The sequence below is a fragment of the Aquarana catesbeiana genome, linkage group LG01 (assembly GCF_042186555.1).
Source record: "Aquarana catesbeiana isolate 2022-GZ linkage group LG01, ASM4218655v1, whole genome shotgun sequence".
Lineage (NCBI taxonomy): Eukaryota > Metazoa > Chordata > Amphibia > Anura > Ranidae > Aquarana > Aquarana catesbeiana.
Window position 1 is genome coordinate 820,683,658 of NC_133324.1, and position 24,520 is coordinate 820,708,177.

The 24,520-nt window shown below is 37.5% G+C and overlaps 1 protein-coding gene across 1 annotated transcript in view; it reads right to left on the bottom strand.

Annotated features, from left to right (window-relative positions):
• Positions 1–252: 252 nt before the first annotated feature.
• KIT (KIT proto-oncogene, receptor tyrosine kinase) overlaps positions 253–24,520 on the bottom strand; it is a 66,282-nt gene continuing 42,014 nt past the window's right edge. Inside the window, exons 7-21 of the mRNA XM_073608436.1 lie at positions 23,908–24,023; positions 23,703–23,817; positions 23,016–23,200; positions 22,256–22,362; positions 22,034–22,160; positions 20,765–20,869; positions 20,553–20,663; positions 13,889–14,039; positions 12,345–12,424; positions 10,577–10,698; positions 8,681–8,803; positions 6,789–6,900; positions 5,423–5,522; positions 3,726–3,831; positions 253–2,094 (exon numbers count right to left, since the gene is read on the bottom strand). Coding sequence (XP_073464537.1) covers positions 1,966–2,094; positions 3,726–3,831; positions 5,423–5,522; positions 6,789–6,900; positions 8,681–8,803; positions 10,577–10,698; positions 12,345–12,424; positions 13,889–14,039; positions 20,553–20,663; positions 20,765–20,869; positions 22,034–22,160; positions 22,256–22,362; positions 23,016–23,200; positions 23,703–23,817; positions 23,908–24,023 — 1,789 coding nt within the window. The 3' untranslated portion in view covers positions 253–1,965. The remainder of the gene's footprint in view (positions 2,095–3,725; positions 3,832–5,422; positions 5,523–6,788; positions 6,901–8,680; positions 8,804–10,576; positions 10,699–12,344; positions 12,425–13,888; positions 14,040–20,552; positions 20,664–20,764; positions 20,870–22,033; positions 22,161–22,255; positions 22,363–23,015; positions 23,201–23,702; positions 23,818–23,907; positions 24,024–24,520) is intronic.

Genomic DNA, 24,520 nt, shown 5'->3' on the forward strand with positions numbered 1-24,520 from the left:
TGCTGATTGACATGGGACAAAATTGTGGGGGAGAGTTTACAACCACTTTAAGGCTTGTTTGTTACTTTATGTATCTCTATTAACAGCCTGTGGAAGAAAGCTTTTTGTTAAAAGGCACTGTAGCTCAATCTGCAATTTACATACATAAGTGGATAACTCATCAGCAACGATTCATCCCAAAACCTAGGGATCATTCTGAATGGAAGGATCAGCCAGACAAATGGAGACAAATGCAAATGGAAATGACCAATGTAACATCCATGGGACTGTTTATTATTAACAACGGCTCTTGATAACCAGGCAATATATCTCAAATATTTTGGAAACTTGCGACACTACTTACATCTATTTACATACATACAAAAATACTTTGGATATTTGGTTGGGAAAAGGGAGGGGCAAAATGAACTTACTGCTACATTCTTATATGTACAGAAACAAAATAACAAAAAAAAAAAAAAGGAATGTCAACATCCAGTCACATTGAATGCAACAACTACATCACAAAAAGGAAAAAAAGTACAAAAATATAGCATCTTGAAACCATTAAAATAAAAGTGTCTGACTAAGTGGCCCCAAAGTACCTTATTATTAATGGTCTGATTGCAAAGAAATGTTGCGTTAGTTTGCCCAAGGGCCAAACCATTCAGTCATCTAACAGCAAGAGGTCAAAGCATTTTTTTTTTTTTTTTAATAATTTTCAAAAAAGGCCAACATTTCAAAAGGTGCAAAAACAGCAAAGATAAAAGCAGTGCAAACAGGGGATGGTGCCTTGTGCACCTTTCTTATAGGGAACTGTATGCTTTCTAATAAAGGGTTAACAATAGAACTCATAAAACCATCTATTTTTTGCCTTTAAGTTTGTTTGATAAAGATCCTTATCTGTAATGATTTAAAAATGTATGAGGGTCTTTATCTTTAGTACCTGCTCTAATCTTAAAAGACTAAAAACAGCAAAGTTATTATTTTGTTAGTACACCACAATAGTGCATTTTTATGCCACTGATGATGAGTCCATGAGCTCACAGCTTAGCATAATAGAAACAGGGCCAGTGTATATGCAACTTCATTTCAGCTATAACATTGGCATTACATCCCACCAGTACTAAAGAAGGCAAATTACCCAAATAAGTTAACTCTAATAACTAAAACATTTGCCAAATCTCTCATAAAGGAATAAGTGCACAAAAAAAACCCTTAATAAGAATATGCAGAAACAAATTTGTATGTAACCAACTCAGTAGGAAGAAATGTGATAAGTATTCCAACCGCTGGATTCCATAGGCGTATTAACTGACAGCTTTTTAGCAGCAGTGCAATGGCTAGCTGATTGGGTAACTGTTACCGCAGCAGGGGCAATCCTGCATTGTGCCTCCTTACCAGCATTTGTAAAGTGTTAAGAATCTGATAGGAACACTTCAACTCTTCATGAAGATTTTCTGAATATAGCTGAAAGTGTGTAAAAGTATTCAGTAGGATTCTGCTTTTGCATTATTTTTGCAATTGCAAGACATCACAACATTGGCATGCTTTCTTATGTTACAAGCAATGTCACATTTTACAGTTCCGAACAACAGTCAGATAATCAGTGAGTTTGAAGCATGGATCTTAGAATTTACATCCGATATTGTCACAGGACATTATGAAAGGCTGACCTTTCATCTGATGTGTTCATACAAAGCCATCTCCATAAAGGAAGAACACATGAAAGTAAGTGATTATAGCAGAGGTCACTGTGTCTTCAGATATCACATTTCCTGCAAGGGATGTTGCTGATAGCTTGTCATTCTGTAACATGTTTGGGCCCCCCTGGCAGTGGCTGTTCTTTCTTCAGACTCAACAGCTACATTGTTTCTCTTCTTCTACCCTCTCTGTGTTGCACAGTGGTAAGTCTGTATATGGAAGAGTGTGTGATGATGGAACATAAGGGGTCCTCAAGCAGCTTGAGGTGACATGAGTTGTCATTTAGCAATCCCTGTGTGCTAGTAGAGGCTGAGTGGATGAGGTGCTGCTCCCTACGGAATTGATCCTCACGGAGTGATCCACCGGAGTGTGATTCGGACATACAGGAGACGTGTTTGAATATGTTTGTTTCTGAGAAAAGAAGAGGAATTGAGATTATTTCTTAGCTCCAAGAATCATATTTAATGCATTCTCTATAATAAACTATGGATTCCAGTGTGTCCTCTAGACATATTTCTTAATTAGAGTTGATGGTGCATGAAGACAAATAACACTAAGAAGGCTTGTTTGATTATAACGTGCGAGATGACAAGTCCAGAATTCAGAAACTATTCAGCTTTCTATAAGTATATCTAAAGGCAATTTTTTTTTTTTTTTAGTTTTATACGTAGTGGAGAAGGATTAGAACACCTGGTAAGGTCCTTTTGCTATCTATGTCCTCAATAGGGAGATTTACCACCTCTGATTGACCTGTTTACCATTATCACAGAGAATTTAAGTGAAACAAAACCCCAAATTCTTGTTTTTCAGAACAGGAACAAATTTCCATGGGAGACACTTGTTCTACTGACACCGGAGACAACCAGGGACTCCCTCACTTTGGAGGGATTTCCTCTTTTGGGACAGGAAGAGAAAAGAAACCTCCCCAATGAAACACAGATCACTATCCAAAAAAATATGAAATAAGTGCTGCTTTTAGTTCTAGTTTACATAAATAATATAGCCAAATTTAGGTGGATTTATTAAGGCAGTATAAACATGAAGGAAGATGTGCAAAAAGCAGTGACCAATAACAGCCTGGTTGCCCCAATTTAGAAAAGTCAGGACAATAAAAAAAGGATTGCTGACTGTTTGCTATGGGTTACTCCAAATTGCTGATAACTGGACAAAAATATGAAAATTTCCATTTGCTGCACTACTTTATATCATTTGTTGGTTTTCAGTTCTCCTTTGTATCACTCTGCTAAAAACAAGTGTGGGCCAAATGATGCTTACAATCCATATAATTATTAAAGGTAAATATACAGTATATACCTGCTTATAAATTACTATAACCTAAAGAGCTTCTCATTTACCTGCAGATTTTCACAATTAAAAAACAAGTGTGGACCAAATTATGCTTAGAATCTATATTGTGGATTGATATAGGCTTGATTTTCTACAGGCAAATAGGCCGGTCACTTTGCAAAGAAAAACAGCCTTAGGTTAGTGAATGTGGTGAAGCCATTCAATTGTGTTTTTATTTTCCTTGCATGTGATTGTTTTTTTTTTTTTTGCCAAGCAAATTTTTACCACATTCACTAACCTAAGTTAAAATTCCCCTTGCAAAGTGAACAATCCTATTTGCTTTTAGTAAATCAACCCCAAACACCTTAAACTGTAGTAAGTTGTTCCTTGACAATTTATTTACTGATACCTGATGCCTTTATTTTATGGGTTGTCACCACAACAGGAACAGAGGGGAAATCTTCCATTGGAGACACTCATTCTGGTGACCCTGGGGAATGTTTGCCTTTATTAATGGGCCATTTAGGGAGCTAAAACAGCCAAATGGAATACAGTAACACAAAAAAGGGTTTTATAAAGTGTTGAGCTTAAAAATTATAATTAAGATACAGCTTTCAACTATTTAAAAATGAATGATCTAATTACAACAATTTTTCTATTATGCAATCTAAAGCAATTTTGAAGAATTTCCTGTAACACTAAGCCTTAAATATGTTCTAGGAGCACTGTGTCTTTTAAAGGTAAATTGAACTTACATGTCCTTTGCTGTCTGACATCTGTTGTTCTACCATCTGTACAATCTGTTTAAAGGTTGGTCTCTTCACTGGGTCTGCATTCCAGCAGCTCTTCATTATTTCATAGCTGGAAAAAAATATATATTTTCAATTGACAATGCAACAGAACCAATTTTTAAATAAAGAACGTTGAACGATTCGAAGCACATTAAAAGAGTTGAAGATCACATTCCCTAAAGTTGACTCAAAGAATATCTCACTGATTCCAACAGCACTAAAAGACCAATTATTGTCCATGCAGTGTAAATACTGTAGATTACAATCAATACACCAGAATGATTCTATACATTGACAGCTTTTCTCGCTATATACACATCTCTGCATGTCACTGTAAAGCTGACTAGTCCTTTGAACATCTACTAATTCTTTCACTTTTAGGTTGGCCATACATGGATTGAAATTCGGCTGGTTCAGCAGGAACTGACTGAATTTCGATCTGTGTGTAGCCCTCTCTCATTAGACCAGCTTGTGTCAAATGGTCCTGCTGGAAAACCAGCACTGGATCACCGAGCACATGCAGCCAATAGGCTGCAGCACTGATCAGTGTATTCTGATAGTGGGGGAGTCCCGCTGTCAGAATACAAAGACACACCAGGAAGGATTTCCCCGTCCACCTCGAATGTGTGGGGAAATCAGCTCAGTTTTTCTTTCAGCCAGCTGACTGAGACTGCCTTCACACCTGAGCGTTTTAAGCTTGCAAAACGCTCATCTCAAAAGTTCAAAAACGCCCAAACAAGCAAAATCCCCATTCATTTAAATGGCCCCTGTTCACATATGAGTGTCACCTGAAGCTCAAAAAAGTACATGAGTTTCTTTTTGGGCAGATTACAGGCGTTTTTCTGCTTTTTACATTGGTGACCTTTTGACCTGTACAAAATTGCGGCAAAAACGCGTGACTTTCTGCCTGAAAATGATACGTTCAGGTGTGAATGCAGCCAAAATGAAAAAAAAAAAAACTGAGCCATGTATGGCCAGCTTTATTCATTAAGAAAGCACAGAATTCAATGCCAGTGTGCATAAATGTGCTATAGCCCATTGCAGGAGCTTAGTGTTACGTGATTTCAAAAGCCCAGCTCTCTCTGAAGGCACAAAGATGTTTCCTTTTTTCATTTTTTGTACCATATACATTTTTTAGTGGACTTTTTAAGCCATGTGTATTTTGGGTATAGGGACTGTGAGTAAAACCAGACTTTTATACATGCCTAATATTTTTGGAGATCTAAAAATGATGGGACTTCTTTTTCCCTGCAGAAGATATCACTTTTGAAATTTGCGTGGCTTTGTCTGCAAAGCTGCAACATTTATTCACAGAGATCTGTAAGTGAATGCACTACAAGTCCCATATTCCACTGCAGCAGACAAACTTGTAGTTCACAAAGGACAGGTAACTGGAGGAAGAGTCTGCAGGAGCCTAAAATTATACTCCATGATCGTGGTTGCACTGCAGGCAGATTTGAAAGCAGTAAGAAAAGAACAGAAATGAACATTTTTTTGCTGTAAATATATGAACTTTTTTTTTTTTCTTTTTTGTAAAGGTGGACTTAGTCTTTAAGTTTTGTCTACATTATGTACATAAAAAAAAAAAAAAAAACAGTTACAAAGTTCACATTTCTTGTTCACATGTTGTAGAAAATAAAATGTTTTCTGTGGTTACTTACAGTTCAGATGGTGCACACTCTGGGCTTAACATGCGGTAACCATCCTTTATCATTTTGTAGAACTTGGAGTCCACCGGCATGTGAGGGTAAGGGCTGCTTCCTGTACATTAATCAAACAGTGAAAAGTTACAACACGGGCAGAGCAAAATGAAAGAAACCAATTACCTATCTGGACAGGAAATATATAAACAGAACACGTTTCAAACAGAGCATTACCTTAAAAACGCATTGATAAAAAAATTGTATAAACTTTAAAAAACTTAAAGTCTAAAGTTTGAATTAAGTGAGTGATAAAGCTAACAAAATGAAAATTAAGTATCTGAAGCAGAAAATTAATATTACTGTAAAATGTATGGTAGTACATTAAAGTAATATAAAAATAAAGTATACAAAATCCCTATTTATAAAAAATGCCATATATATATACATATATATATATATACATATATATATATATACACAACTGTTTAGCTGCTTGGAGTTTAGCTTTAGGGAGATTATATATATATATATACATACATATATATATATATATATATATATATATATATATATATAAAAATAGCATTAAAAACATGGATGTGCAACAAAAAACCGGATGTGCTGACAGTGACCATTATGACAAGAAGAGGAGCAGCAAAGGATGAGCTCATCAGTCCACTGTTGCCCAATCATAGACTGGAGGCAGAGACATGACCTAGCTAACTTATTTAACTGCAGAAGATAAAAGACAGGTCAGTAACTGTCTGCACTGTGTGGCAGAGCTGTGTATTATCTGAACAGCCAGAAGGATACATTTTTTGCATGGTTTACTGCTCCCATTTCAACTGCTTATTTAGCTGTCTGCCTGGCATTCAGCTCTCAGATAAACTTGTTTACACCGATATGATTTATGCTCAAAGGCCTCAGTTAAAATATCTTCTTAAACATTTTGGAATTCATAAACATTTTTTTTTTGAGAAAATATAACTAAGGATGAATGTTATTCAATTTAAAAACCCCACTGGCTAAGGAATCCAACCACATGATATAATTGACCTTCTGGAGGTTCTTCCCAAAATATTATGGAGTCTTCCTCCTACTGTTGCAAAAAGTGGGGTTTCACTCCTCCTGCTTATTTTTCACAATATAAAGAAATGAAAGATCCACCAAGAATGAGACCTCTAGTAATGGCCAAGGCATGTGGGTGTATCTAGGATCTCAAGATCAGAGATCCTGACACTGGAATGCCTGAATGCTATAACAAGCCAACGGGTAATTCAGTTTGCCTGCATCTACCTAAAATGTCAAATCATTTTTGCTGTAGTTACCTCTTTTCCCTGGATTTAATATATAGTACACACAATAACAGTAATGTATAACATACCTAAAGAAAAGATCTCCCAAAGAAGTATTCCATAGGACCAGACGTCACTTTCAAAAGTATACACACAATGAAATATGCTTTCAGGAGCCATCCACTTGACTGGGAGCCGAGCCTGGGAAAATGGTATTGAGAGCTCTAGTTAATCAGTAGTGAAGATGATAATGCCTTTATACTGAGATAAATGACAAAAGGAATGTTGCTTTAAGGTAGCTAGGTAAATATTTTCTGACCTAGAAAACCTCTTATACCACAGTTATACTAACCCAGATAAAAGAGAGGCTAGGCCACAATTGTTGCTCTCCTTATACAAATCGCGTTATAACGGCACTTTCCAATTCTGAAATGTCTGTAGTGACAGATTGTACTTCAGATACTCTGAGCAATTTACTTCAATATTTGCTGATATTACAAGTCAGATCAAACCACTTTGTTGATCACACATAAATAAGCATTTCTGTCACTATTACAATTTCGGTTTCATCTGCTACATCTCTGCTTAACGCCGGCGGCGTTTAATGACATTTTTATACAGTCTCTGCCTGTATTGTGTTTTGCATCTTAACTCAATCTATTTCAGGAGATAAAACAGAGGAATTGTTCTGCTTTTTGTAAATAGACTTGTTCTGGGAAGAAAGTAACATTCAAACAGAGTTAAACTAATATAAATCTGACTTTCTAAGACATGTTGTAAAGTTTCCTTTTAGCAGTTAGGGAACCTTTTTCTACAAAATCCACCTACAGAACCTCCAAGATGATAAGCCAGCAGGTTGAACAAAACAAAAAAAACCTGTCAGTTCTGGAGCCGCTGTACTAATGATCCGATGTTAGTACAGCAATCTCCCTCACTGAGCTGTGTGTTCAGGCAAGGGGATGCCATTGTCTGAGAGAGCTGATCTGGAGCCGGTTGTCTGCTGGTTTTCCAGCATGCACGTCCGACAGAAGCCGGGCAAATGGCTGGCTTCTGTCAGACCAACTGACATACACAAGGGTCGAATGTCGGCCATTTTTTATTGAACTGTGATCCGGCATTCGGCACGTGTGTACAGGGCTTTACACAATATAGTCAATTTAATGATATTTAATCTAACAATATAATAATATACAAATACAGTTGGTTTTGTACATGACAATATCTAGTAAAAGTCAAAAGTCATGATACTTTGCTTCCTGTCTGCACCAAAAATGAAAGCTCTTGTTGCATTTGTCCGGCACCGCTGATCCAGTAAAATTAATTGGGCCGCACCTCAATCGTATGCAACACGGTGCTTTTAAACAACAAGAAAAAATACTTTAATATCACTTTAAGTACAAATCAGATTACATATGTTATCTGAAATTACTAAGTCAAGTACTGACTTAAATTAGGGAGCTGTTGGCTCAAAAGTATCTGTAATTTCTATTTCTAATTTCTCACAACTTTGCTCATTTTACACAGTAAAAGATATTGATGTTAACTTAATTTAAGCTATTAAAGGATCACAGTGGTATAAGACTTGCTTCCATCATACATCTACTAATGAATATTAAGGCTTTCTTTTATCAGTAAGGGATATCAAAGGAAAAGAATATACACTCACCTATATTGCTATAGTTTATGGCAGATGTACTACCTTTTCTGTCAACAATAAATCAGTTTAAGACGATCAATAGATTTTATATTTTTCACTCAAAAGTACATTATGTACAATCCTTCCATTAAGAACATCAAAAATGTGTCTCACAGGTCTACTAAAGTGTCATTTTTACATGAAATGCTAAATTATATCACCAAATCATTAAGCAGTCTACAAGCGAGAGAGTGCCCTGATGCGATTTGCTATCTTCTCTGTGTTTTCTAAGTCAATTTGAGAACGCTGAGTGACGCTAACTGAATTACACCTGCTTTGACTTACATTTCCTTTAACCACATAATTTGAGTCATTCTTGATGTCTCGGGCAAGGCCAAAGTCACAGATTTTCGTTATTCGACCATGAGTGAGGAGAATATTTCTTGCTGCAAGATCTCGGTGAATGCACTGTGGAAAAAAAAAAAAGTTTTTAGAACGCCCACTAGGAAAGACCTACTTTACAGAAGAATAGCAGACGTTAGCAGAGGAGAGAGTTGATTTACTAAAGATGACGAATATCCAGTCATGTTCAGGAGAATTATAGAAACAGAAATCTGGCAATCTGAAGTGAAACCAGACCAGTATAAAATTAGTCTTTACTAAATCGTCCTCTTGTGTGGTTATAATGAAACACCCAAAAACACTTCTCAAAGGAATAGAATAATAATTTTTACCTAAAGGAATTGCTCAGGATCACACACTGAAATATTCCAGTTTGCTGGAAAAAAACACTGTGTGATGGGTGCATTGCTTGCTTTGTCTACAGAGAGAGGGTAAGAAAGATAACTGAATGAGCCAATACATAACATTGGCCAATGAACATCTCCAATCTATAATGTCTGCATTGACCATCTTTTTCTATTACAACAAGCCAAGCTTCAGGCAGATAAAAAAAAAATTAATCCAGTTATATATGTATGCTTTTATAACAGGTTATCAAAATGCATCTGAAAATTTTGGTTATTGGTCAAAAATTTCTTTAATTCATAGACATTTTTATTCAAACCATGTACAGGCAGTCCCTGGGTTATGAACAAGATTTGTAGGTTTGTTCTTAAGTTGAATTTGTATGTAGGTTGGAACAGGTACATTTTTTAAGTGTGACTCCAGCCAAAAAAAAAATATTTTTAAGTTTTATGGATAGCATAGGGAAGGGTTCACACTCCTGTCGTGTTAATTTTGCTGTCTATGCCCCTGCTCAGAAGATTTCACCTCACTTCCTGTGACATTTGGATTTTGATAGGATTGGTGATAAACCTTCAGTGGAGACACCTTTTTCCCAAAATAACTCTTACAGGAGTGAATTTCCCTTCCTAGGGGTAGATTTCCTCTCACCTCCTTTTTTAGGAACTGCCGGTAGAGTTTAATGTAAGAATACTAGGACTAAGACACTTATGGGGTCTATTTAAGGGTCAGTTGTCATGAATGGCCCAGGTAAGTTTTCTACAAAAAAATATGAATGGGGGTGATTCTTAACAGCTGTGCACACGTTCAGACATTCCCACAGAAAATTTTAAATAAGCAGACCCCTATATCTGGTGTGATAATTGGATCAAATGTATGCTTATATAAATGCATAGTTAGAGAAAACATGCTCTGAATAATGAAGGCAGCAATTCCTGACCTAGTTGCCAGGCTTTCACAATGATCTCCTGCTCTAATACTTTATGGTCTCTTCTGGTCTCTTATCTGGGGCCATCATGCAGCAAGTGAAGTTAGAGACAAGTTGGAACACCTGGTGTACATACTTGGTACCAGGACAGTGAACAGAAAGTAGTGAAGTCAAAGAAAAAAATATGACAGCCAGGGCATGAACGGCAGGGCCCATATTTCTATCAGTACCTGTAAAATTGCTCCAACAAAAGGTAATTACCCCACACAGTTTAAATAACTAATTTTGAAGTATGGCAATTTGTATAGGACACAACATGGAGCAAAGCAACTGCATAAACTACTTTCTTTGTGCTAAGTGAAACATTTAGTTCACAGAATGGATTTTTAATGGAATTTTTTGAGAGATTCCCAGTAATAGTCTCTCCAGAAGGGATTGACTGTTCTTAAATGACCATGTATGAGGACCTTTACATGTTATTAAAGAGGGTTTTTCTGGTCCTAGTATTATGGTAATGATATCCCGACGACAAGTACAAATGTGGGCATTGTCTCAGTGTATTAACTCACATTTTTAGACGCCAGGAAGTTCATGCCCTGTGCAACTTGATATGAAAAGCTAATCAGATCATCTGTATCTAGAGCTAAATCATCCTCTTCAGGCATTGCAATATCTTGATCCACATAGGATCCTGTTCAAAATAAACCATAAAAACAGTTATATAAAAATTTCAAACAAAACAACTCTGATCTAAGCAATCATCACTTAATCTACCATACAAGCAAACAAGGACTTTGCTACTGAGAAGTCTGCCTAGTGAAACTATGTGAAACATAAACCAAAAAATGTTCAGTCTGAATACAACATTACTCATAAATGTAATTTTTTTAGCCTTAATGTTGGTATAAATGGTGTTGCTTTCAAACAGTGTTATGTTTAAATGCCAGCCAAAGCTTACTTAAAAGGAAACTGACATTTATTTGGGTAACAAAATAGCTAAAGGGTTAGCACATCCAGTTTGCTGTTTTTGGTTCTTGCTTATGTTGCCCAAGGACACTATCTGCATGGAGTATGTATGATCTCCCAGTACTGAGAAGTCCTATTTCCCCCCAGCAATCCATAAACATACTGTCAATTTACCTTAAAGTATATGTAAATCCAATGGATGTATTTACAAAAATATTGTAAATACATTTAAATATGTAGCATTGACTAAAATAATTGCTGATGACCTGTCATGAAGGTCCTTGTACAGACACTTGTCCCTGTCTCCCAGTTGTACTCCTGCATTGTCACCCTGCCACATGGGCATTCAGCTATAGACTATAAGTGGCCATTTTAACACATATTACTCAGGCATGTTGTCACCATCAAGATACCCGCTTTGAGAAATGCCTCGCAGTCATCACTGGAGTGCATGTAGGCAGGAAGTGGTTGGAAAGAGGTTTCAGGAGACTATCAGAACTGAGATTAACAAAAAAATGGGGAAAAATATGATATGCAATGTTTAAGAAAAATTAAATGCCATTTAGTTAAGCTGGCCATAGATGAATCATTTTTTTTCTTTGATCAGCCAGCAGGAGCCCCCCATCCACACAAAGGTAATCCTCCACTGTCAGAATACACTGATCAAAGCTGCAGCCCACTGGCTGCATACTGTAAGCTGATTGAGTGAAAGATTTCCAATATTCCCATTTGAGAGAAGCCAATCAGTAAATCAACTTCCCTCAAGCAGGAATGGCTCGAAAGTCCTTGCTGAATAGGCCAATTTTCAATGCCTCTAAGGCCGGCATTAGGGTCTACATCTACTTTAAATTCACACTGGATTGCTCCCACGATGGTAGGACTGTAATTGTTTGGAAATATTAATGAAAGGCTGATAATGTTAGATAAATTGATTGGATCTTAAAAAAAAAAAAAAAAAAAGACCATCACACTTAAGTGAATACACATTGCAGGGACAAAGCATAAAGAATGTTGGCCTATACATTATGTAATGAGAAACCATCATTTGATGATAGATGTGTTTGAAGTTAACTGTTGTTTCATTCTATAGGCTACTTGAGGATGGTGACTGTTGTGTTGGTAGAAATTCCAATTTCCACATGGACCGATCGCTTATTTTATTGAACATGACTTATTATTGATCACATGGTCCATTTAGTGTAACACATTCCAGACCTCATTCTTTTAACAGAACAATCAGATATTAGTCTTTTTAGATACTTAAAAAGATCAAAGCTGATTGGGTGTTATCATGATCAATAACTCTCACACATTCTTAGCTATAAAACTTTTGATACATACAGATTCCATTACAGCTGGAATAGGACTCACCTGACTTCCGCTTGTCGGTTTTAGTTGGCACTACATAAGGTACTCCTGGCTTCATGTCCATGTATTCACTCATCCCTTCACTGTAAAACAAGAGGAGGAATATGATTGAAAACAATGTCCTTTTCTACAACTGTGTAAATGAATATTCTAAGAACAAAGACAAGGATATGTGCTGTTTGATTTGGCAGAAGAACAAGCATAACAAAAGCCTTACATCCATATTCTTCAGCTCTAGCAGCACAGGATGAATGTCTAATTACTGATTGCTGAAGCTAAGCGCGATACCAGCACTGCTATCGATAATGAGCCCATGCATGCAGTTATTCTTTCATATGTGACGTCCTATCACACCTGCGCTTTCTACACTCTTATGTACCATATGGTATTTATATAATGTTGTGGCATTAGAGCTGCCGTCTTATAAAGTCTGCAGATGGCAGGAGCAGAAGTTTTAACAATTAGTATCAGGAGGAGAAGACAGCAAGTGATGAACAATAGATCAGTCCCTAGGGAAATGTTACACCAATGTGGCTGACGCGAAACCTGACCTACTACATAAGCCTTCATAGGTCAAAGAGAAGGCAATGCTTTCCTTTTATTCTTCTGACTGTTGATATGGCTGTAAGAGTACAACTATTACTGGATACTGTGCAAAGAGCAAGAGTGTACAATATCCTGGACCACCTTTATTTGCTGTGACCATATTAAATTCCTGAAATCAGACTAACTGCAAATAGAACATTCTTCTTCATAGTTTGTCGTCTTAAGAAAAAAAAAAAAGCATTAAGTTATTTTTTCATCTAAGCTGACCATATATTGTAATATTAAAAGGTTAGTGTGTATGGTTTTTCCATGGTTCAAGCAGTCACTCACAGTCATGCATAGCCAATCTTAGCAGACATTTTCAAGTGTATGTATAGTCAAATGTTTTGGATAGAGTAGGGAATAGTTAAAAACCCCTTGTCAGTTTTTATATTGTTGTCTGTGTCTTTTTGGAAACTTTTCCCTTCCCTCCCTGTCCCAAAGATTCAAGGAAGTAAGAAGAAAAAAACTCCAAAGTTAGGAGAAACCCGCTCCTAGACAGGTTCACCGGAGCAGGAGTCCTCCTTTGGGAGATGTCTCCTCATTTCCTGTTTCCTTGACCATTGTTAAGGACCTAGATCTGGTCTAGAACCTAGACCAGAACATGTATCCCTGGGGCACAATCAGTACAAAAACCCGACATGGGATCCTACCTGTCCCCAATGTACAAATACAGTTTACATTTTTGTCTGTCTGAGAGATTTCTCCTCACTTTCTGCCCCCCCGTAACAGGAAAAATCTCAAGGTACAGACCCGGAAATGGTTGTAAGCCATTCCTTGTCTATTCAAAAGAAAAAAAAAAAACTTTGGGCTGGAGAGTTAAGACTTTGATTTTAATTAAAAATTGTAAGGCTGAACTCCAGGCACATATGTCAGGCAATACAGCTCCCATATATGTGTGTCATCTGTGTATATGTAGCTGTTTGTCAGGAGTTTAGCTTTCAACGCATTTTCTTGCTCACCAGACATTGTTCCGTGAATTGAGAAGATTCTTATACAGTGCTGTTTCAGAATGATCCTCAAATTTCGGGCAAATGAAAGAATCACGCTTTCTTCTCAAGTAATTCAGAAGGTCTCCATAGCAGCAATATTCAGTGATGACAAGAGTTGGGCCTGGTAAATAAATAATGGTGCATACACATTATAAATGTGAACAAATAATGCACACAGAAGTAAGTGTGACACTTTGAACATTGCCATATCGAATCTGGTAACAGAAACACAAATGGATTTTCACAGCTCAGACTCTAGAACTATGAGCAGGCAGGGGATAAACCATGAGAGGGTCACAAGATCTGTGTGGTATATGTTACATATAAAAATACAAGCCTAAGACGAATTAATATTCCCGCTGAATGCTCAGCTCATATGTAGGCCAGTCTTCCTGAATTTCACAGTTTTATAAATGTAAGTTCTACATGCTTACATCATAAACATGCCTTTTATAATGATTTCAAGTAGTTTGAAGGAATGGTCAGTAGGAGCAGCCAATCAAATTCCAGCTCAGTTTTTCAATAGAAGGTTTTACAGTTTCAAACAGGAAGCCAATATATGATTGGTTGCTAGAGACATACAGACTGGTTTACTAAAAGAGCTGAGACTCAGTAAATCGTGTGCAGATAAAAAAAAAAAAAATTGAATTTGGTTCTCACATGATTGGATAACTAAAAGAATCTTCATTGATTGTCTTGAGTAAAGATTCTTACCACTGTAAATCAGCCTCTGTATCTCCAGTTTTCATTTGCCCTTACTTTTACACGCTTGTCACTAAAACCTGGTATACACTAGTAGTTTTTTTTTCGTTTAACCCAGCGGGCTGAACGAAAAGAAAAAAACTGAAGAGCTCAGTTAGTACAGCGGCTCCCTTTGAGCACCTCAAATAACTACTAATGTGTACCAGGCTTTAGATCTCCCCTGCTAAGCTATTGTGTTCTGACTGAGGACAATCCCCCCCCCATCCCAGAACACACCGGTCAGCGTTCTCAGCCAGATCGGCAGACCTTTTTCAGTCATGCCCCTTTAAAGAAGGCGGCCGAATGGCTGCCGTATACAAAGGCAGAATGTTGTCTAGTTTCTATTGAACCACCTGATGCCGCCCGATGTTAGACCCATGTGTATGGCCCTTTAGTATACATTGTGAACCTTACAAGACTTACTTATTAAGTTGCAAACAGCAAGGAGCAAACAGTGATCCATGCCTATAAATTTTAACATCAATTTTAATTAATAATCAAATTTAGCAGTCAATTTCTTTATTCATTTTCTTTGTATCAAATATATAAAAAATAATTGTCAACACAATAACATTTTACATTTGTTTAAATCAACAATCCTCACCCCAATCCTCTCTCTTCCACCTTTTATAACTTACCATCTCCCGTTTCGCCCTGTCTCTCCCCTTCCTCGGCTCCCAACACTTCTGCATATCTCCTTGTCTGCTTGAATTCTATCCAGGCTTTCCACTTATTTTCAAATCCTTCCATCCCTTCTTCTCCACTACATCTTAGATATTCCATATTATATATATATTTTAGTTTTTTACACCAACTTCCCATCGTGGGGCTTTCCAATTCTTGCCACTGTCAAGGTATTAAACTTTTGGCTGTGTTCATCAGATAGGGCACCAATGTTCTTTTATATTGTTTTATTGACATTTTAGCCCCATGAAATAAACACCTCCAAGGTTCTCCTGGTATCTCTATGTTAGTGATCTCCTTTATCACCTGCAACACCTCTTTCCAGTATTTTTTAATTTTTGGGCATGTCCACCATATGTGGGCCATTGTTCCTACAGCATTGCACCCCCCGCCAATAAAACCACGATACCCCACTTTGGTATTTGTGGGCTACATCTGGTGTTATATACCAATGTGATATACATTTGTAGTTCATTTCTATGGTATTGCTGTACTATCAATTAATTTCAACCAATATTAGATCAAGTCAGCCAAATAAGATATATCTGTTTTAGATGTGCTGTTACTGTAACTTCGATTACATTTTTAATGATATTCAAGTACTAAAAAGTCAAGGCAGAACAAATATTTTATTATATTATTTTGTAAAACTTTGTTTGGCTCCCTGACATTTATTCTGTTTCTACATGGTTCACAACCTGAACCAGTCATAGACTTTCAATACAAGTCATTGATGTTAAGTGGTTTGGGTTCAGATGCATTGAGCCTGGAGAATCCAAGATAAAAAGGACACAGAAAGGTCAATAGATAAGACTCTTGGAAAAAAAAACTATTTATACCGGAAAGACATAGGTACTACAGAGGAATCTAATGATTAATGCGTAAAGAATGCAAATGACAGTGTGTTCTGTTCCAGCCCATCAGTAGGAAACCAGAACATGTTCAAGCCGGATTCCTAATAAAAAGTGGCAAAACAGATAAAGACGCTGACAGAACATCGTTATGGCATTACTTTTCTAATTTGCCTGATATGTAACTTTAGGGTTAGAGCTACACAAGCAACTAGTGAATGTGCAACTACAAAACAAATAGCGTGAGAATATGTGACCCACGGTACTGTACGTGTTATCAAGTGGTTGTAAAAAGGGGAAAGAGAAGTGGGGAATGATTAGAACAGAAAACCCCTCAGGTTTATTTGTAGCCTTAGTTCACATTGGGGAGATTACAAATTCATATTCTGAGGAATCAGAGGGACAGGAAATGATGTGAAATCTCTCTAAAAAAGGACAGGCACACCAGAAATAAATAAAAAAATAAACTGCAAAAGTTAGAATATTATGTTTTCCTTTTTTTGTGGCTCTTGTCCTGGTGACTTCTGTTCCCTACATTTCTTGACTGGTGTCAATGAAACACACACAGAGAGGAAATCTCCCCAACAGAGTCACATACAACTAATAAAACCTGTTAGAATGCCTAACCCTTCTGCATGCCATTCAAAAGTAAATAAAGCAAATCTAGCTAGACTTTATTATATTAAAAAACTCATAACATCCATATTTGTATATACAATAAAACCTTGGATTGCAAGCATAATTCATTAAACATGCTTGTAATCCAAAGCACTCTTATATCAATTTCCCCAAAGATATAATGGAATCTCAGATGATTAGTTCCACAACCATTTATTCATAAGTCCTTCAGTTTATAGTCCATATAAAAAGATTATAGCAATGTGATAGGCTGTGTAACCATAAAATGTCCATCCACAAATGGAAGCCTCCACAAGGGGATTAGAAGCAAAATCCAGAAGGAGCTACAGAGTATAAAAGAGAAGAGAGGCGCCTCTAAGTGTAGCAATATTGTTACATTTAATGAAGGTACAACATTTAGCAACTCATATGGTTGATGATTAAAAGAGGCACATCTAAGTATGCAGGCATCCGGGGTAAAGCTGTTCACATAGACTGTCCACTGGCTCTCACCGCTGTCAATCGTGACCGGGAAGACTACCCTGCAGTAGAGCGATCTGAAAGCGAGGCTTGAAGAGCTTGTGGAGCGCAGCGTGGAAGGTATGACATCGATGGCGGTGAGGAGGATGATCTATGTGGACAACTTTACCCCGGATGCCTGCATACTTAGATGTGCCTATTTTAATCATCAACCATGTGAGTTGCTAAATGTTGTACCTTCATTAAATGTAACCATATTGCCACACTTAGAGACACTCTTCCCTTTTATACTGAATTGTGACATGACGCTACTTGTATATCAAGACATTGCTTGTATATTATTATTATTATTTTATTTAGTCAATAAAATGCTAATATGATCATCAAAAGTTTTGCCGTACAAACAAAAAAAAATATCAAAAAAGTAAAATCATTTTTCAATTACTCAAAATAACAGACAGCAACCCGTACAAAATAAAGTCCTGTCCCTTCCCCCGCCTAAACTAATAGTTTCGGCATCAGCTACAATTCTGAGGTAAATAGCATGTGACTGAGACACTTGTCTGGAGAGCAAATAAACAAAGGTGACAGGTAAAGTGCTGAGCGCAGTCAATGCTGTGATCATAACTCTCTTCAGTCACAATACAATGCTAACTGCTTGGCAGAAGCGCACTGACCCTGTATCTACCGCATAAAGAAAAGCACAGAAAGTCCAAGGATGGAGATGTCGTGTTATCTCCCCTGGTGCATGTTTTCTGGCTAAAGATACCAATGAAAGATGATCACTTCTATAGCTTTGCTAAATAGGTCATGTGTCTCCATCTAAATATGAATGAAGACGCATTTATTATGCTCCACACTGAACAGCACAAGCCCACATAACAACGTTTTACTTGCTGCTGGCTCCACGCAGGCTTAGTCACATATTAAGGCTTAAGCCATTCTTGCAATTAAGTGATTATCATTAACCCCTTAGGCATCCAGGTGGCTAATGTACTATATGTTTGCGTAAGTCTGTGACAGCATTGTTTAATCCTATTTACGAGCCCCATAAACGAAACACAACCAACTTATTTAAATATACCGAATATGCAGGCTGGCTTATATAGTAGAGGCAGAAGCAACAACAAAGATTTCTGAATGTTTAGTAAGCTAATTAGATGCTATATGGTGTATGGTGGATAGATAAGATAATTGTAAACCTAAATCTTTGTACACACAGCCCAATTATCGGAAAACAACTGCTGCTGGTTCCAAAAAACCTGGCCAACATTCGGCCCGTGTGTATGTCAGTCGTGCTTCTGTCGGACGTGCATGTTGGAAAATCGGCAGCTGACCGACTCCCGATCAGCGTTCTTAGCCAATCGCTGATCAGAGTGTTCTGGCGGGGGGCTGTCCCCCTGTCAGAACACAATAGCTCAGCAGGGGAGATCCCTGAACTAACCTTGCTTGGTTAGTACAGCGGTTCCGGTCGAAGCTGTCAGTTTTTTTTTTTGTGTGCAACCAGAAAAAAAACTGTTATGCCGCGTACACACGTTTGGATTTTCCAATGTGAAATGTTCGATAGGAGCTTTTTGTCGGAAATTCCGACTGTGTGTAGGCTCCATCGGAATTTCCGACAAACAAAATTTGAGATCTGGATCTCAAATTTTTCCAACAACAATCGTAAATTCCGATCGTGTGTACACAATTTCAACGCACAAAGTTCCACACATGCTCGGAATCAAGCAGAAGAGCTGCACTGGCTATTGAACTTCATTTTTCTCTGATGTTGTACGTCTCCGCGTTCTTGACGTTCGGAATTTCCTACAAGATTTGTGTGACCGTGTGTATGCAAGACAAGTTTGAGCCAACATCAGTCGGAAAAAAAACATGGATTTTGTTGTCGGAATGTGCGATCGTGTGTATGCGGCATTAGTGTGTACCCAGCTTAAGGCCATACATGGCTCTATTTTCAGCCGATTCCCACTAAATGGGCTGAAATTTGAGTCGTGGGGGACCTTGTCGGCACCACATGACTCAAGCTAACATAAATTTGTTAAAAATCTAAGGAGAGGAGCTGAAAATTCCTGGCTGAACAGCGATTGCAGCTAGTCAGATGCTGAATGCTCAGAGACTCTGACAGCCATGGCAGCAGAAGCTGTCAGAATACAATAGGAGGCAGAGAGATTCCTCCAACCATGTTGCTTAGCATTGATGGGTGAATTGAGTGATTTCTCTCGTTCAGCCAGTGGGAATATACTAGAGAAATCTTTTTGTGTATTACTATCCAAAAAGAACCATCTGTACAGTGAATGGTCTTTTCTACTCTTGATGCTCATCAACATACGCATGATTCTTTTCTATAGAAAGGCATGTAATGTGATACAAGTCATTGGCATTTATCAACTGTCAAAATGGCACAGGGCATTTCTTGTCTATGAGTACTCAAAATGTGGAAAGAGATAGCTATCTGGGGTGTAGACAACGTGCAATTCTTGAGCTAGGATTGTTCTTTAAATACTAAAGCAAATAGTAAAACAATGAAAGGCTACCTGTTGACATCAACTAAAAGGCCAACACATTTCCTAAACTTTCACCAGTGTGATGGTCAGGCATTTATGTTTATGGGGAAGGACTGCTGGATAGCCTTGGCATTAATCTTTCAAAACCAACTGGCCAGGTTATATTTTCATCCTAAGAAAGAAGGAATATCTAGAAAGGTTGGGAGTTTGTAGGGACATACATCTCTCATGTCTGCATGCCCCCTAGAGTAATATAATGAAGCAACTTCTTTGTAAGAGTTTAACCTTAGATAGTGTTGTTTGTGTCCAGCTTCCTCCATTGTTACCATGAGGAAAGCCAAGTTTATAGCTGATGTAATATAAATATAATGACACAACGCTTTGCCTCATACAGGAAGTTCGTACAGTGTTTCATGGAACTCAGTAGTGCTGATATCTTTATCTTGTTGTTTACTAAAATAGGGAAGTCCCATCAGCCAATATATGCTGACCACAGCTTCCCACTGAAAAAGTAGCAAGTATGGCTCGAACTCTGATAACATTGGTGTGAAGATAAGTAAACATTTTGCAAGGTATAGCAATGCCTTAGTATCTGATGGAAAATATTATTTGTGTCTATATCACTAGCTTTACTGTGTTCTATTTTAGAATACTATAATATAAAATCTATAAGAAAAAAAAATGATGCAAGGTTAGATAGAAGTTCACTGTAACATACTGTTATTTATTAGATACTGAAAGCATATATTAATTTACCTCCCACAGTGCATGCACCAAGTAGGTTCACAATGTTTTTGTGGTGACCAAGATAGCTCAGAACTTTCAGCTCCGACATGAGAGCTTCCCTCTCTGTGGCATGGGCACTTGCTGCAATGACAGTGAGAGATTTTTATACACCATTAGACATAAAAAAAAAACAACTAAAAAAAAAACAAATCAAATGAATATCAAAAAAACAAAAGACCTACGTTTTAGCATTTTAACAGCAACAGTCAGTGCATTGTCAGTCTTAAGGAGTCCATAGGCAGTTGCTTCAACCACTTTACCAAAAGCACCAGCACCCAGAATCTTCCCTATTAAAAAAGTAAAAAAATAATAAATCTAAATACCTATTAACACTGTAATATTTAATACAATATTAAATAGCATTTTATTACATAAATAAAGTATAGCAAAGGCAAAACAACATAAAACATTGAATACACAATGGGGGGTTATTTACTAAAGTAAAATCCACTTTGCACTGCAAATGCACTTGAAAGTGCACTACTTGAAGGTAAAGTTGCTGTAGATCCGAGGGGGACATGCAAGGAAAATAAAAAACAGCATTTTAGCTTGCATATGATTGGATGATAAAATCAGCAGAGCTTCCACTAATTTCAGATCTAACCCTTAGATTTAGAGCGACTGCACTTCCAAGTGCACTTGCAATGCAAAGTCGATTTGCCTTTCATAAATAACCCCCACTGCACATGGATTATGTCTAGATACTTTTGTAAGTTCACCCAATAGAAATGCTTACATTTAAAAGATAAGGCATAACAGGCACAAGGAAGAAATTTCACCATAGTGAGGTGAAATCCCCCCTTTGTCACTTCAATAGGTGTCCTTCTTGGAAGATTTCTACTCTATCCCTGTCCCAGTGACAACTGTAAAATTTGTAAAATTCTGACACACTGGGGTTGATTTACTAAAGGCAAATAGACTGTGCACTTTGCGAGGGCAGTTGTAGCTGCTAGGGCATTTGCTCCAGTGCTTAGTAAATGAGGGGAAGCTCTGTTGATTGCCATCATCCAATCACGTGCAAGCAAAAATGCAGTTTTTAAATTTTCCTTGCATATGATTGAGTATTCTTTGCAAAGCAAAGCTTCACCTCATTTACTAAGCTCTGGAGCAAATGCTTTTGCAAAGTGCACAGTCTATCTACCTTTAGTAAATCTACCCCTGTCTGTCCAAATGCAAATGGTGATCAGGAGAAAGGTAAACATTTCCAATGGGTACACAGCCTGACAGAAGTTCTAACCTTCCTTCCCTATCCAAAAAAAATTTGACTGGAGAAATGTTTTTCTGGCTTTATCATAAAACTGGATCCATTAATTCTGGTAATGTAAACAGAACAATGGGGATACAGCTGTAGACAATATGGTATTTTTTTCCATGAAATGTTTTTGTCCTGAAATGGAGGAAAATGAAATCTAGTCATAACATACAGTAACTTTGTAGTGTAACACACTTACCAAAGCACAGTCTGTCCCTCGGGAATTCCCATTTGTTGTCATAGGGAAGTTGTGTTGGGTCAATATAAACATAATTATTGCCATTGATTTCTTCCACTACTTTCCACTGTATCTCATACTTTGGTTTCTTTAATAAAGAGGAAGAACAATTGTTGATTTTTTTTCACACTAACAGACAGACATAGGATGATCATGATTAGGAACTTACTAAATATGCTGTACCTGCATGTATTTGTACATGAGAATCACCATCCCGAGGCACATCACTGCCGCAGCCACTATAAAGCCAATCAACAGCGGCGTGAACAATTTGTGGGAAATACGTTCTTCTGAAAAAGGAAATGAAAGCACAATTTAGTATTTTAATGTATATAAAAATATAAACACACTGTTTTAAAATATTGCCCCCTCATCACAAATATATATATATCTAAGTGTTCTAATAATCTTGCAAGCTTTCAGGCACATGCAATCACAAATACTTCAGACTCTAAAACTGAACTCCAGTTGTAATAAAAAAAAAAAATTCCCTGTATATTAAGAATCTAATGCTCACTCAACCTAAAGGGTATGTAATAGAAGGAAATTGACCCTCAAGGCTTCCCCTCCTTTGGTTCCAGGAAGGATGACCAGTCCCATGAAGCTGCTCCTCCTCTCTGGTTGTTTTGCCACCCTTCTCGCCAATGTCATCACCCACAATGCATTTCAACAACCAGCACTGGTCCTGCATTGTATATGATGTGATTTATTGCCTGCCCACACTCCAGGGCTGCAACGAGATCCAGAAAGTGTTCCAGCTGCAACAGGACTGAGGAATAAGGTATTTCTTTGTATCATGGGCTATTAGACTAAAGAAGCATAGATGAACTTGGAGAGAGGACTCTCTTTATTTCTCTCTTTATTTCTCTCAAGACAATGTAAGGCAGTGCGGACAAAAGAACACCAAAAGATCTGAGTAAACCTGGTATAAAACAAGAAATACCATTAATCGCAAAGCTGAAGATGGATGAGATGCTCTCCACATCATTGGATGCGATACACTGGATGGTACCATTCTTCCTGATGGAGCTTACATCTATGATACTTTCTACCACCATACGACCCAGAGTTGAATTTTCCTGGCTGAATTTTACATCATAGGGGGGGATTCTTGGAGAATCTGTACACCTGCAATAACAATTCGTGGTCAAATTTTCCTTCACAGGGTCCTAACGTCACAGACTACATGGAAACATTTCCAGGTATGGAAAATAAAACACCAACCCGGTGACACTGTGCCTTCATTTATATAGTCAGTTAGGTCACAGATGAGACAATACCATTTGAACTGAGAACAGCTTATTGTGTCTCCATCAAGACAGGATGACACATTCGTAATTGTGCTAATGAACACAGTATCTCAATGCAGTACTTAAAAGATCCTTTGTCAATAATGCATGGACACGTAGGCATAGACAAAGCCTGTCTGTCAATCAAAAAGCAGCCAGGACACCTGACTGTCTGCTCCTATAAATATAGCATTTAATTTGATACGTCTGCAGGCATTTAGCCTTAAAATGAAACTCGCTTATACTGTGTATGACAACTTTAGTTTAAAGACTGCACTTTTTTTTTCTACATATTGCTATACTAATTTTGCATCAGCTGTTATATATTCATTATTGCATACCGCTGCTCAGATCCTGGACAGAAAACCCATTCAATGGAGGGCACAGGGAACCCAGCCGCCACACACTGGAGCATACCATTGCTAAGCTTATCAGAAATTAGGATTTCAGGTCTTGCTGTGAAAATAAAGGAAAACCTGAGATTAAAATCTGTCAGTTAAAACTACACCATGAATGGACACTGTGAGAGAGTTAAAAGAAACTTACTTTTGACAAATATGTTGAAACTGACTGAAGCGTTGGCATCGGAATTGGAAGCATAAAAAGTATAAACTCCTTTCTCATTGCCTTTCATTCGAATCAGGTGCAGCTCACTAACATACCTAAAGTGAACAGAGATGGGACATTCACTAATCAGAGATAGAATTAGTGGAACACATCCAGTTAGGGCAACTCTCAGTCAGACAATGGGGTATATTTACTAGAGGAATATAGATTGTTCACCAAATTCAAAATTGGGCAAAATGTGAAATGAGCTGTAGTCAGTTTTTGCAAAAATCCGTAGTCACAATAATAAAAGCTGATATATGATTGTCTACTATGCTTTTCCCCATGATACTGTGGGGGTAGTTTACTAATACTCAACAGTGCAAAATCTGGTGCAACTGTGTATAAAACATTCAGCTTCCAGGTTTTATTGTCAAAGCTTAATTGAAGAAGCTGAAGTTAGAAGCCGATTGGTTACTATGCACAGCTGCACCAGATTCTGAGTGCACCAGTTTTAGTAAATCTCCTCCTGTTTTTTTATGTTATCAAACAAAGTTTTAGCGGGAGGGCCTCCCAGGGGAGCGAGGACACATTTTTCAAGTGTTTGCAAGCA